The following is a 14,855-nucleotide window of genomic DNA, read 5'->3' as shown; positions in this document are numbered from 1 at the left end:
ATTTGTAAAATCATAACCTAATTTGATGTTTAATAGGCTTTTCCTTAATCCCTCCTTATTATCCAAGTTATTCGCTTATCCAAGCTTCTGCTGGCCCGTTAAGCTTGGATAAGTGAGACTCTACTGTAATTATAAAATTTAAACATTAACCTATAGCAATAAAAAACAGACTTAATAAAACATGGAATTAAAAACAGCGAGGTTGTAATAATAGGCTAGGTAAAGTGCACATTATATAAAGTTGTAAACTCGAGGTACAGTAGAGTCTCACTTATCCAACACTCGCTTATCCAACATTCTGGATTATCCAACGAATTTTTGCAGTCAATGTTTTCAATACATCGTGATATTTTGGTGCTAAATTCGTAAATACAGTAATACCTACGTAGCATTACTGCTTATTGAACTACTTTTTCTGTCAAACTTGTTGTATAACATGATGTTTTGGTGCTTCATTTGTAAAATCATAACCTAATTTGATGTTTAATAGGCTTCTCCTTAACCTCTCCTTGTTATCCAACGTATTCGCTTATCCAACGTTCTGCCGGCCCGTTTATGTTGGATAAGTGAGACTCTACTGTAACTGATAAAAGTGCTGCAGATTCGTGGGAGAGCAATTTGGGATGGGAGAAACCTTGAGTCAATGTCAAATTAACCAGGAAAAGGTTAAGGAAAAGGAAGCCTGGCTGCTTCCTGCCTGGGGAAATCCTTTGTTGGGAACTGTTAGCTGGCCCTGATTGTTTGCTGTTTGGAATTTTCCTGTTTTCAGAGTGTTGTTCCTTATTTACTGTCCAGATTTTGGAGCTTTTCAACACTGATTGTGTTCATTTTCATGGTTTCCTCCTTTCTGCTGAAGTTGTCCACATGCTTGTGGATTTCAGTGGCTTCTCTGTGTCGTCTGACATGATAGTTGTTGGAATGGTCCAGCATTTCTGTCTTCTCCAATAATGTGCTGTGTCCAGGTTGGTTCATCAGGTGCTCTGCTATGGCTGACTTCTCTGGTTGGATTAGTCTGGATTTGTGTTCAACACACATCCCTTCCAAAATAATTTTAAAAATTGTCATTCAATTGCCTTTCTATCTATATACTGTGCCCTCCTTTGATTGTGTTCAAGCATGGCATATATACATAGTAAAGGCAGGTAAAGTTTTTCCCCCTGACATTAAGTCCAGTCGTATCCGATTCAGGGGGTTAGTGTTCATCTCCATTTCTAAGCCAAAGAGCCGGCATTGTCTGTAGGTCATGTAGCCATAGGCATGACTGCATGGAGCGTCATTACCTTCCTGCTGGAGCAGTACCTATTGATCTACTCACATTTGCATTTTTTCAAACTGCTAGGTTGGCAGAAGCTGGGGCTAACAGCGGGTGCTCACTCTGCTCCCCGAATTCGAACTTGGGACCTTTCGGTCTGCAAGTTCATCAGCTCAGCACTTTAACACCGAGCCCCTTTACCATATATACATATCTATAAGCGAATCCTTTCTATCAACATATTGCCATTTTATTTTAACCTTCTGGGGTGGATTTTCTAGCTGAAACCCCACATTTATTTTAAACCGCCCTGAGTCCCATCCGGGAGATAGGGTGGTATATAAATAAAGTTTTATTATTATTATTATTAAAGCCAGGTAATAAAAGGTATGTGTGCCTGGTTAGATACAGATCCATCGAACCACGTCGGAGCTTTTGTGTCACAAACAAACGAACAAAGCAATAAACACACATACAGTAGTAATAATAATAATAATAATAATAATAATAAATCTTTATATATCCCACTTTTATTCCTCACGGGACCCAAAGTGGCTTACAACGTATTATAATCACATTAGAAATATTCAGAGTACATCACAATAAAAATATAAGCATAATAGAATAAACAAATTAAGAAAAATAACTACAGTATACATTCAAGTTCATGGGATATCATATCGAGACATATATTGCACTCTACTCCTGTCCATAACATATGATGTTCCTGTCAATCCAGATTAGTTTTCTTCACTAAATGCTTGTTTATACTTTGACTTAGATATCTATAGATGTGAATATAAATAATGTATAATATACCGTATATACTCAAGTATAAGCCGACCTGAGTATAAGCCGAGGCGCCTAATTTTACCACAAAAAACTGGGAAAACATTGACTCCAGTATAAGCCAAGGGTGGTAAATTTCAGAAATAAAAATAGATATCAATAAAATTACATTAATTGAGGCCTCAGTAGGTTAAATGTTTTTGAATATTTACATAAAGCTCAAATGTAAGACAAGACTGTCCAACTCTGATCAAATCATTATTCTCATCTTCTTCAATGTAAATGTGCTTACGTATCCTTTTAATAATAATAGAGTAAAATAATACATGTAATAATAATAGTAATAATAAATAGAGTAAAATAATAATAATAATAATAATAAATAGAGTAAAATAATACATGTAATAGAGTAAAATTATAAATGCAATAATAAGATCAGAGTGAAATAATAAATGTATTAATAATTAAAAATAGAGTAAAATAAATGTGATAGTAGCAACAATAATACAGAAAAATAATAAATGTACCATATATTCTCGAGTGTAAGCTTACCCAAATATAAGCCAACCAGGACCCTCACCCGAGTATAAGCTGAGGGGGGTTTTTTCAGTCTTAAAAAAAGGGCTGAAAAACTAGGCTTATACTCGGGTATATACAGTAATAATAATAATAATAATAATAATAATAATAATAATAATAATTATTATTATTATTATTTATAAATATGAGATAGCAGGCTCTTTGCTCCAGCTTGCTTGCCTACAGACGAAGCCCAGTTTTCCTTGGCTGCCCTTTGCACATTTGTCATATTTGCAGCGTTGAGTGTAAACAACCGAGGGATCCAGGCCAAAAAAATGCACCTGGGATTACAACTTTCTCCTTGAAAAGTTCACCAATCTGTCAAGAAAGGTTATGCATTGGGACAAGTGTGCCATTTTCCCTCGAGGAACATATAATGTGCGAAAGGGAAGCATTGCCTTCAGGGCGGCAACGCAAACACAAAAAGTTTTTGTCTTGTGCCACTTGCACTAAATGCAGATTCAAAACTGTGTTTCGATCATCTGGTGAAATATAAAATAGCTTTATGGTATGTGTGTATTTTATATTGTGCTCAACAATACTAATGGGATGCATATTGTTGATTTTTTTTTCTTATTTAATATATTTTTTTATTAAGGTCCTTTAATACAGTGCTTAAAAAAAAAGAGCTTGGGGGGGGGGGGAATCACTTTTTGCATATTGTTGATTTTTATGGCAGAGGTTGTGGGGCGGTGGAGATGTAAACATGGACCGCAATTTGCTCCCGGGCCGGGCTTTGCACATGACCGCCGTAGATGCACCATCAAAATAATGTATTGCTCTGTCGTTATTTTTGAAGGAACCAAGGAGGACACGTGGGCCAGTGGCTGAACCCGGAGAAGTGACCTTTGAAGACGTGGCGGTCAGTTTCTCATCGGAGGAATGGTCCGCCTTGCAGGGCTGGCAGAAGGCGCTGCACAAAGAAGTGATGCTGGAGAACTACTCTCTGCTGCTTACTTTAGGTAAAACTCCTTTTTTGGATGTTGCCAAGGCAAGGAGAGGGGCTAATACAGGCATGGGCAAATATATCTTGGATGCTAAGCAGGGTCCGCCTTGGTTGGTGTTTGGATGGGAGACCGAGTGTTGCCTTTTAATGTCACAGCTCCGTGAAACACACCACACTTTTTTCACATGCAGGTCATTCCATCCCGTCAATGGAGTTTTCCTGCTTAATCTCTCAACTGGAAGGGACCATTGAGGGCCAGAAACTTGGCTGGGCTGTTGGAGAAGAGGAATGCGGAGGTAAGAAGTAATAGATGCTGTCAACAAATTGCTTTTGTTGTGATGCTTCCATACAAGAGAGTTGCTATTTGGTAGGAGTTGACTTATGCTCGTCTCCACTGCCATTATAATGCAGATTGGGCTGTGTTTCATGGTCATATCATCCAGTGCAATGCAATTAAACTGCATTATACAAATCTACACTGAGCATATAATGCTGTTCAATCTGCATTATAACAACCACCATAATAATAACAATAATAGCAACAATAATAAATAGCCGGGCTGTGGCGCAGCTGGCTAGTAACCAGCTGCAATAAATCACTACTGACCGAGAGGTCATGAGTTCGAACCCCGGGTCGGGTTAAGCCTCCGACCATTAATAGCCCCGGCTTGCTGTTGACCTATGCAGCCCCGAAAGACAGTTGCATCTGTCAAGTAGGGAAATTTAGGTACGCTTTATGCGGGAGGCTAATTTAACTAATTTACAACACCATAAAACTGCCAGCAAAACACGAGGAAAGGAATGAGGAAGTACAGCCACTACTGGACGGTGAAGCAACAGCTCCCCCTGTGGCCGGAATCGTGAAGCTGGAAAAATGTTAAAAATGCCTCTGTGTCTGTCTAAACTGAATGTTGTTTGTCTGTTGGCATTGAATGTTTACCTTGTATGTGTTCATTGTAATCTGCCCTGAGTCCCCTTCGGGGTGAGAAAGAAGGGCGGAATATAAATACTGTAAATAAATACATAAATAAATAAATGAAATACTTTATTTATATCCCGCTCCATCTCCCGAAGGCACTCGGGATTGAACTGGATTATAAGGCTGTGTAGACTCATAGAACCCAGTTCAATCTGCATTATATGAGCTCCACATTGTCCATCATAATGCAGTTCAAGTGTCAATGGGGCCTGGGTGGCACTTCAACCAGCCCAGCATTAAATAGGGTTGCATCTACACAACCAAATTAATGCAGTTTGACACTCTTTTCAACTGCCATGGCTCAATGCTATGGAAATAGGGGATTTGTAGTTTAGTCAGCCTTCTTTGCCAAAGAGTGTTGGTGTCTCGCCAAACTACAACTCCTAGAATCCCATAGCATTGAGTTATGCCTGTTAAAGTGGGCCCATCAATTTTAATATGTATGCTATAGAAAAATGTTTTATTCGTATTTTTTTATAGAAATATACATTTTAATACGTGAATTTATAGAATTTTTACAATGTTCATGTGTTTTAATTATGCTGTGAGCTGCCTCAAGCCCCAAGGAGAGGCGGGTAAGAAATATTATTATTATTATTTATATTTATATATATATACCCTGCTTTATCTCTCCCGCAGGAGACTCAAAGCAGCTTGACATAAAAGCATCAGCATACCATTTAACATATTTTTATTTATATTATTATTAATATTATTATTTAAATATAAGATTTATTGATGCCCCACTTTCTCTCACCCGAAGGCGACTCAAAGCAGCTTAACATAAAAGCATCATATAATTTAAACTATACGAATATGCAAACATTAAAAAAGGATTACATATAAACAGTATGTTTTTTAAAAAAATCACAGTTAAAAACCTCTAATAAAATTATTATTATTTGCATTTCCATACGAAATCCAGATTATTGCTCTGACTTGGATTATATGGCAGTGTAGACTTAAGATGGGTGTACACTACCATAATAATAATAATAATAATAATAATAATAATAATAATAATAATAATAATACGAACATGTCTATCTTGTTTGCTGTGTCATAATAAAATAATAATAATAATAGCAACAACAACAATAACAACAACAACAACTCAGGGCAGCTAACCTGGTGTCAAGCCCAGGCAATACAATAAAACAAAATAAAATACATACATGACATGTATCATCAGCAGATAAAAATGCAACAAAGTAAAACCCAATATATACAATAACATGGTAAATCAGTAAAATAGTAACAATAACATAATAAAACATAGTATAAAACAAAACAGGAATTAAACGAAAGTGAACTGGGCCATAGTGCAAGGAGTGAAACCATATACCGTATATACTCGAGTATAAGCCGACCCGAATATAAGCCGAGGCACCTAATTTTACTACAAAAAAACTGGGAAAACATTGACTCAAGTATAAGCCGAGGGTGGTAAATTTCAGAAATAAAAATAGATACCAATAAAATTACATTAATTGAGGCATCAGTAGGTTAAATGTTTTTGAATATTGACATCAAGCTCAAATTTAAGATAAGACTGTCCAACTCTGATCAAATCATGATTCTCATCTTCTTCAATGTAAATGTGCTTATGTATCCTTTTAATAATAATAGAGTAAAATAATACATGTAATAATAATAATAATAATAAATACAGGAAAATAACACAAGTAATAATAAATAGAGTAAAATAGTAAATGCAATAATAATAAGATCAGAGTGAAATAATAAATGTGCTATTAATAATAATAAAAATAGAGTAAAATAAATGTAATAGTAGCAACAATAATAGAGAAAAATAATAAATGTATTAATACAAATAATAATAGAGAAGAACAATAAATGTACCATATATTCTCGAGTATAAGCTGACCCAAATATAAGCCAACCAGGATCCTCACACGAGTATAAGCTGAGGGGGGCTTTTTCAGTCTTAAAAAAAGGGCTGAAAAACTAGGCTTATACTTGAGTATATACAGTAATCCAGATCATTAAAGTGGATAATCCAGATTATCTGCCTTGATCTGGATTATATAAAGCCCCTTCCATGCTGCCATAAAATCCAGATTGTCAAAGAATATAATCCACATCATCTGCTTTGGGCTGGATTTGCCAGTTCATATCAGATAATCTGGATTTTATGTGGCAGTGTAGATGGGGCCTCATCTGGTCTAGTTCAAACCGGATTATCTGATTGGATAGTCTGGATTATATGGCAGTGTAGACCCAGCCTTCCTCTTCTTGTTGCAGGTGGAATTGTTTCTGACCAGCATTTGCCTTTTTTGCTTTCAGGTGACCTCTCTTTCCCCAAGGATGTGGATACACCCTGGCACCTCGATGTTGACCCCAAGACTGACCGGTGCTTGACCCCAGCCAGCGACGGAGAGGGTAGACGTAATGATTTCATGTCTGTCTATTGGGAGCTAAAGGGCACTTTGCTCTTCAGTTCAGGCAACGTGGCTTTAAAATTACAGACAGGCCTGGGTTCTCTAGTGATTTACTTTGAATCGAATTATATGAGTCTACACTCCCATATAACCTAGTTCAAATCTGAATCCACACACTGGATTATATGACAGTGTAGACGGGACCGAAGACAAAGACAGAAATTCCAGGGTAGACGTAATGATTTCATGTCTGTCTATTGGGAGCTGATGGGCATTTTGCTCTTTAATTCAGGCAACGTGGCTTTAAAGTTACAGACAGGTCTGGGTTCTCTAGTGATTTACTTTGAACCGAATTATATGAGTCTACACTGCCATATAACCCAGTTCAAATCTGAATCCACACACTGGATTATATGACAGTGTAGACGGGGCCGAAGACAAAGACAAAAATTTCAGGGTAGACGTAATGATTTCATGTCTGTCTATTGGGAGCTAATGAGCACTATGCTCTTCAATTCAGGCAATGTGGCTTTGAAGTTACAGACGGGTCCGGGTTCTCTAGTGATTTACTTTGAATCGAATTATATGAGTCTACACTGCTATATAACCCAGTTCAAATCTGAATCCACATACTGGATTATATGACAGTGTAGACGGGGCCGAAGACAAAGACAAAAATTTCAGGGTAGACGTAATGATTTCATGTCTGTCTATTGGGAGCTAATGAGCACTATGCTCTTCAATTCAGGCAATGTGGCTTTGAAGTTACAGACGGGTCCGGGTTCTCTAGTGATTTACTTTGAACCGAATTATATGAGTCTACACTGCCATATAACCCAGTTCAAATCTGAATCCACACACTGGATTATATGACAGCGTAGACGGGGCCGAAGAAAAAGACAAAAATTCCAGGGGAGACGTAATGATTTCATGTCTGTCTATTGGGAGCTAACGGGCACTTTGCTCTTCAGTTCAGGCAACATGGCTTTAAAGTTACAGACAGGCCTGGGTTCTCTAGTGATTTACTTTGAACTGAATCATATGGGTGCACTGCCATATAACCCAGTTCAAATCTGAATCCACAAGATGGATTACATGGCAGTGTAGACGGGGCCGAAGAAAAAGACAAAAATTCCAGGGGAGACATAATGATTTCATGTCTGTCTATTGGGAGCTAATGAGCACTATGCTCTTCAATTCAGGCAATGTGGCTTTGAAGTTACAGACAGGCCTGGGTTCTCTAGTGATTTACTTTGAACTGAATCATATGGGTGCACTGCCATATAATCCAGTTCAAATCTGAATCCACAAACTGGATTATATGACAGCGTAGACGGGGCCGAAGACAAAGACAAAAATTCCAGGGGAGACATAATGATTTCATGTCTGTCTATTGGGAGCTAACGGGCACTTTGCTCTTCAGTTCAGGCAACGTGGCTTTAAAGTTACAGACAGGCCTGGGTTCTCTAGTGATTTACTTTGAACTGAATCATATGGGTGCACTGCCATATAACCCAGTTCAAATCTGAATCCACAAGATGGATTACATGGCAGTGTAGACGGGGCCGAAGAAAAAGACAAAAATTCCAGGGGAGACGTAATGATTTCATGTCTGTCTATTGGGAGCTAAAGGGCACTTTGCTCTTCAGTTCAGGCAACGTGGCTTTAAAGTTACAGACAGGCCTGGGTTCGCTAGTGATTTACTTTGAACTGAATCATATGGGTGCACTGCCATATAATCCAGTTCAAATCTGAATCCACAACCTGGATTATATGACAGCGTAGACGGGGCCGAAGACAAAGACAAAAATTCCAGGGGAGACGTAATGATTTCATGTCTGTCTATTGGGAGCTAAAGGGCACTTTGCTCTTCAGTTCAAGCAACATGGCCTTGGGTTCGCTAGTTCATATCATGGTTTTGGGATTCAAGTATTCTGGGAAACTGCATTGGATGTTCACTCATGTCATGTAGTGATTGACATGTAATTTCGTGTGCAATAATAGCACAGTGACAAGAAAGACTATTGTACTCTATTGAACTGCAATATGTGAGTCTCCCGTGACCCTATAATGCAGGTAAGAACAAGATAATAATAAATCCTTTAGACCAGGCATGGGCCAACTTGGGCCCTCCAGGTGTTTTGGACTCCAACTCCCACCATTCCTAACCGCCGGTAGGCGGTTAGGAATGGTGGGAGTTGGAGTCCAAAACACCTGGAGGGCCCAAGTTGGCCCATGCCTGGTCTGTACTAACAATTTTTCCAATTCTCTTCCCCGAACAGGTGAGTGCCAGAGCAGCCTCCACCTCTGCGCCCTCATGAAGCTCGTCCAGGAGATCCCCGAGTTCCTCGGCGGGCAAAACAAAGCCCCCCAAGACCCCGTTTCGGCTTCAGACGCCGATGACAACGAGGCCAATAAAGCGCCCATCGCCGTAAATGGTCACGGTGAGTGAGTGAGCAAGCCAGGTTGCTTCTGTTTCCGGCGGCGTTCTCCTGCAAAATCAATCCGCTCTGGGTTTTAGTGCAAACTTGGGAAGAGTTCTGCCCAGAGAATCATGGGTCCCGCAGCCTATTTAAAATCTCAGGACATTCTTGGGGATTTTATATCGCAATGTAGAAGGGGCTTTAATGTTATTTCCTTATCTTAGATTATCTTGCAGTGTAGACTCATATTATCTAATCTTGGATCAGATTTTGGGATTTAAGGCGGTGTAAATCTAGCCTGAGCCCCTGGTGGCACAGCGAGTTACACTACTGAGCTGCTGAACTTGCTGACCGGAAGGTTGGCGGTTTGAATCCAGGGAATGGGGAGAGCTCCCACTGTTAGCCCCAGCTTCTGACAACCTAGCAGTTCGAAAACATACAAATATGAGTAGATCAATAGGTACGACTCCGGCAGGAAGGTACCAATGCTCCACGCAGTCATGCCAGTGGCCACACGACCTTGGAGGTGTCTATGGACAACGCCGGCGCTTCGTCTTAGAAACGGAGATGAGCACCAACCCCCAGAGTCGGACACGACTATATTTCATTTATTTATTTACAGTATTAATATTCCGCCCTTTTTTCTCACCCCGAAGGCGACTCAGGGCGGATCGCAGTGCACATATACATGGCAAACATTCAATGCCATTAGACAAACAACACAGACAGAAAGACACAGAGGCTATTTAACCTTCTCTAGCTTCCTGCGGGTCTGCTCGATTCCGGCTACAGGGGGAGCTGCTGCTTAATCATCCACTGTGACACCGAGTCCTTGATGGATTACTTCCTCATCCCTGTCCAAATGTTGCTGGATGATTTTTATGGTGTTGTAAATTAGTTAAATCAGCCTCTCCACATAAGTGGTACCTACATTTCCTACTTGATAGATGCAACTACAGTAGAGTCTCACTTATTTATTTTATTTATTTACAGCATTTATATTCTGCCCTTCTCACCCCGAAGGGGACTCAACTTATCCAACATAAACGGGCCGGCAGAATGTTGGATAAGCGAATATGTTGGATAATAAGGAGGCATTAAGGAAAAGCCTATTAAACATCAAATTAGGTTATGATTTTACAAACTAAGCACCAAAACATCATGTTATACAACAAATTTGACAGAAAAAGTAGTTCAATACGCAGTAATGCTATGTAGTAATTACTGTAGTTAAAAATTTAGCACCAAAATATCATGATGTATTGAAAACATTGACTACAAAAATGCGTTGGATAATCCAGAACGTTGGATAAGCGAGTGTTGGATAAGTGGGACTCTACTTTATTTTTCAGGTTGCTTAGGTCAACAACGAGCAGGGCTATTTTTTATTTTAATGGTCAGGTGCTCACTCCAACACAGGCTGGCCTCGAACCCATGACCTCTTGGTCATAGTATATGTATATTTGTATATACAGTAGAGTCTCACTTATCCAACACTCGCTTATCCAACGTTCTGGATTATCCAACACATTTTTGTAGTCAATGTTTTCAATATATCGTGATATTTTGGTGCTAAATTCATAAATACAGTAATTACTACATAGCATTACTGCGTATTGAACTACTTTTTCTGCCAAATTTGTTGTCTAACATGATGTTTTGGTGCTTCATTTGTAAAATCATAACCTAATTTGATGATTAATAGGCTTTTCCTTAATGCCTCCTTATTATCCAACATATTCGCTTATCCAACATTCTGCCGGCCCGTTTATGTTGGATAAGTGAGACTCTACTGTACATTTAAATGTATAATTATGTATGTATATTTAAATGTATAATTATGTATATTTTAATGGATATTCTTAATTTTATTGTAATTTTTAATCTTGATGGAGTTTTAAATTTGACGACAACTGTTTTTAATGTGTATGTTTATATTGTAAGCCGCCCTGAGTCCCCTGATGGGTGAGAAGGGCGGGGTAGAAGTGATGTAATAAATAAATAAAATAAATAGTGATTTATTGCAGCTGGCTACTAACCAGCCTGCGCCACAGCCCAGCCCGTTCAACACCACTTTGATTCATATACAATGTCCCTGTTCCGATTCACATACAAATTCAACTTAAGGACAAACCTACAGAAACTATCTTGTTCGTCACTTGGGGACTGACTGTATGTGTTTTGTGCTTGAAGAGAAAGATACAGAGCAAAAGGAGAGCCAATGGGACCCTTTGGTGGCCCCGAGTCCGGATTCTGGCCCCGTTGAGGAAGAAGGTGCAGAGACCCAAACCCAAGACACCTGTTGCAAAGGTGAGTCTCCAAAGCACAGAGGAAAGGGCCCATTACACCAGGGGTCCCCAAACTAAGGCCCGGGGGCCGGATGCGGCCCTCCAAGGTCATTTTCCTGGCCCCCGCCCTCAGTTTTATAATATAATATTTTTATATCAGTTTTAATAATATAATATATTGTATATACATATAATGTTGATAATATTATGTTATACAATATAACTAATAATAATGCCATATAATAATATTAATTATATGTTATATATTACGTATTATATAATAGTATAGTGGTATAGTTCAATATAGTAATATATAATGCTAATATTGTGCTATGCTAATAATATAATAAATTGTATGTACATACAGCTGCTCTGAGTCCCCTTCAGGGTGGGAAGGGTGGGATATAAATGTAGTAAATAAATGCAGTAAATAAATAATTAATTTTAGGCTTAGGCTTGGCCAAAGTCTGAAATGACTTGAAGTCACACAACAACAACAATCCTAATTAACTTGACTTTCTCATTGGCCAGAAGCAGGCCTACACTTTCCATTGAAATCCTGATAGGTTTATGATGGTTAAAATTGTTTTCATTTTTAAATATTGTATTGTTCTTTCGTCGTTGTTGTTGTTGCACTACAAATAAGACATGTGCAGTATGCATAGGAATTTGTTTGTATTTTTTTTCAAATGATAATTCGGCCCCTCAACAGTCTGAAGGATTATGGACCGGCCCTCTGCTTCAAAAGTTTGAGGACCCCTGCATTACACTATGTGACATGAGTTTTGTTCCCAGGTTATCTATGTCATTTCCTAATTGGCGCTATTGTAAAAACTTGGGAAAAGTTTATTAAACTGCAAAAAACGTCACTGTAGAAGGGACACCCTGCAGCACATTTTGCTCTAGTCTTGCAATGAATATCTCATCAAGCCTCCACCTGTTCAACATAGTTTCTGCCACAAAAACAAAGTTTGGGGAGTATAATAACTATTTCCAAAGTAATTACCGCACAATTAAACAGGAAACAACACCTCCAAGCCAGGAACATGACAACTTTGCCTTTGCGGGAGGGACACCCTGCGGCATGTTTTGCTCTAGTTTTCCAATGAACGTGGAGTCCCAAACCATTCCTATCATTCCATTGCATTGAGCCACAGCAGTGCAAGTGGTGCCAGACTGCATTCATTCCACAGTGTAGAACAGGGGTCCCCAAACTAAGGCCCGGGGGCCGGATGCGGCCCTCCAAGGTCATTTACCTGGCCCCCGCCCTCAGTTTTATAATATAATATTTTTATATCATTTTAAATAATATTATATATTGTATATAATATAATATTGATAATAATATTATGTTATACAATATAATACTAATAATAATACCATATAATAATATTAATTATATGTTGTATATTACATATAATATTACAGTATAGTGATATAGTTCAATATAGTAATAGATAATGCTAATATTGTACTGTGCTAATAATATAATATACTAGCTGTGCCCGGCCACGCGTTGCTGTGGCAAAGTGGTGGTGGTATTGGTTAAAAATTGTTGTGTAATTTTTATTTGACGTTATTTGTATTTTTTAATTAATTTTATTGTAAGTTATCTTTTTATTTATTATATTTTATTATTTTCTTGTATTATTTTTAGTTATTTTCTGTTATTATAGTATTTTATTGTATTGATTTTTTAGTGTTTTTAATTATTTTATAGTGTTTTTATTATTTTTTATTGGGTTGCTAGGAGACCAAGTTGGAGGAGCTTAGCCTTCTAACTTGCAGCAATTGAATAAAAACAATTATTCCTCTCCCTCTAATTAGGACTTTATTTTTCTTTTCTTTTTGTTGTATCAACCTAGAGGCGTGGATGATGGGTTGTGTTGTCAGATTTCGAGGTTGGGGGGCCTGTAGTTTTGTTGTTTTGTTGGTCGCCGTGATGCCATCACTCATTTATATATATATATACTAGCTGTGCCCGGCCACGCGTTGCTGTGGCAAAGTGGTGGTGGTATTGGTTAAAAATTGTTGTGTAATTTTTATTTGACGTTATTTGTATTTTTTAATTAATTTTATTGTAAGTTATCTTTTTATTTATTATATTTTATTATTTTCTTGTATTATTTTTTAGTTATTTTCTGTTATTATAGTATTTTATTGTATTGATTTTTTAGTGTTTTTAACTATTTTATAGTGTTTTTATTATTTTTTATTGGGTTGCTAGGAGACCAAGTTGGAGGAGCTTAGCCTTCTAACTGGCAGCAATTGGATAAAAGCAATTATTGTCTTTGCTGGCAGCATGCTTTACTCTAGTTTTTCTAATTAATATGGAGTCTCAACTATTTTCAAAGTCAGGACTGCACAATTACACAGGAAATGACACTTTCAAACCAGGAACAGAACAAATCAGAATCCAAAACACTATAATTCCAATGCATTGAGCCATGGCAGCACAAGTGGTGTCCAAATGTATTCATTTTACAGTGTAGAAAATGCATCCTTGGTGTAATAATGCATCCTGTGTTTGTTGTAGAAGACACAACTTTGGCGGGATCCCTGGTTCACGAGGAAGAGGAGGATATGAAATGCGGAAAGCAAGAAAATCCGGGCGGATTTGCAAGCGGAGGCGTTGAACCAAGCAGGGCAAAAGCTGGTGTAGAAGAACATTCCCATAAAGGTAAACGTCAATGGAAGAAAGATTATATTTGTCTTCACCAGGCATGGGCCAACTTGGGCCCTCCGGGTGTTTTGGACTCCAACTCCCACCATTCCTAACCGCCTACCGGCGGTTAGGAATGGTGGGAGTTGGAGTCCAAAACACCCGGAGGGCCCAAGTTGGCCCATGCCTGGTCTTTACTTTTAATGTTCAGACTAAAATCCGGAACAGATTCCTCCCTCTTCTCTCGTTCCTGCTTTTATTTAGGAAGCAAAGCGGAAGAGAAGCCCCTGCGCGGCCTCCTGAAGTGCCTAAAGAACCTCATTGTCCATCATCCCCAACCCGTGTCCCACAGAGAGACCCCCGTCCAGAGGAGGGAAGTGGGGAGCGGAGGGTCCCCCCCCATCCAAGGTGAGTTGTTTCCAAATTGCATTTTGAATGTATAAACGCCGGAATGACAAGGATTGAACTAGGGCAATGATGGGCAAGCTTTTGCACTTGGTGTGTCAAAATTCACCAAAAAACCTAGCATGACTTG

The 14,855-nt window shown here is 38.5% G+C and overlaps 1 protein-coding gene across 3 annotated transcripts in view; it reads left to right on the top strand.

The window, feature by feature from the left end:
- krba1 (KRAB-A domain containing 1) overlaps window positions 1-14,855 on the top strand; it is an 80,105-nt gene that overhangs the window by 8,499 nt on the left and 56,751 nt on the right. For all 3 annotated transcript variants that reach the window (XM_062957776.1, XM_062957775.1, XM_062957777.1), the window contains exons 2-8: window positions 3,420-3,582; window positions 3,758-3,862; window positions 6,853-6,948; window positions 9,230-9,391; window positions 11,564-11,680; window positions 14,195-14,338; window positions 14,585-14,728. In XM_062957776.1, coding sequence (XP_062813846.1) covers window positions 3,420-3,582; window positions 3,758-3,862; window positions 6,853-6,948; window positions 9,230-9,391; window positions 11,564-11,680; window positions 14,195-14,338; window positions 14,585-14,728 — 931 coding nt within the window. The remainder of the gene's footprint in view (window positions 1-3,419; window positions 3,583-3,757; window positions 3,863-6,852; window positions 6,949-9,229; window positions 9,392-11,563; window positions 11,681-14,194; window positions 14,339-14,584; window positions 14,729-14,855) is intronic.

Source organism: Anolis carolinensis, chromosome 6 (genome assembly GCF_035594765.1).
Source record: "Anolis carolinensis isolate JA03-04 chromosome 6, rAnoCar3.1.pri, whole genome shotgun sequence".
Taxonomy (NCBI): Eukaryota; Metazoa; Chordata; class Lepidosauria; order Squamata; family Dactyloidae; genus Anolis; species Anolis carolinensis.
Note: the sequence above shows the minus strand (reverse complement) of the source record. Positions and strands in the feature narration are given on the sequence as shown.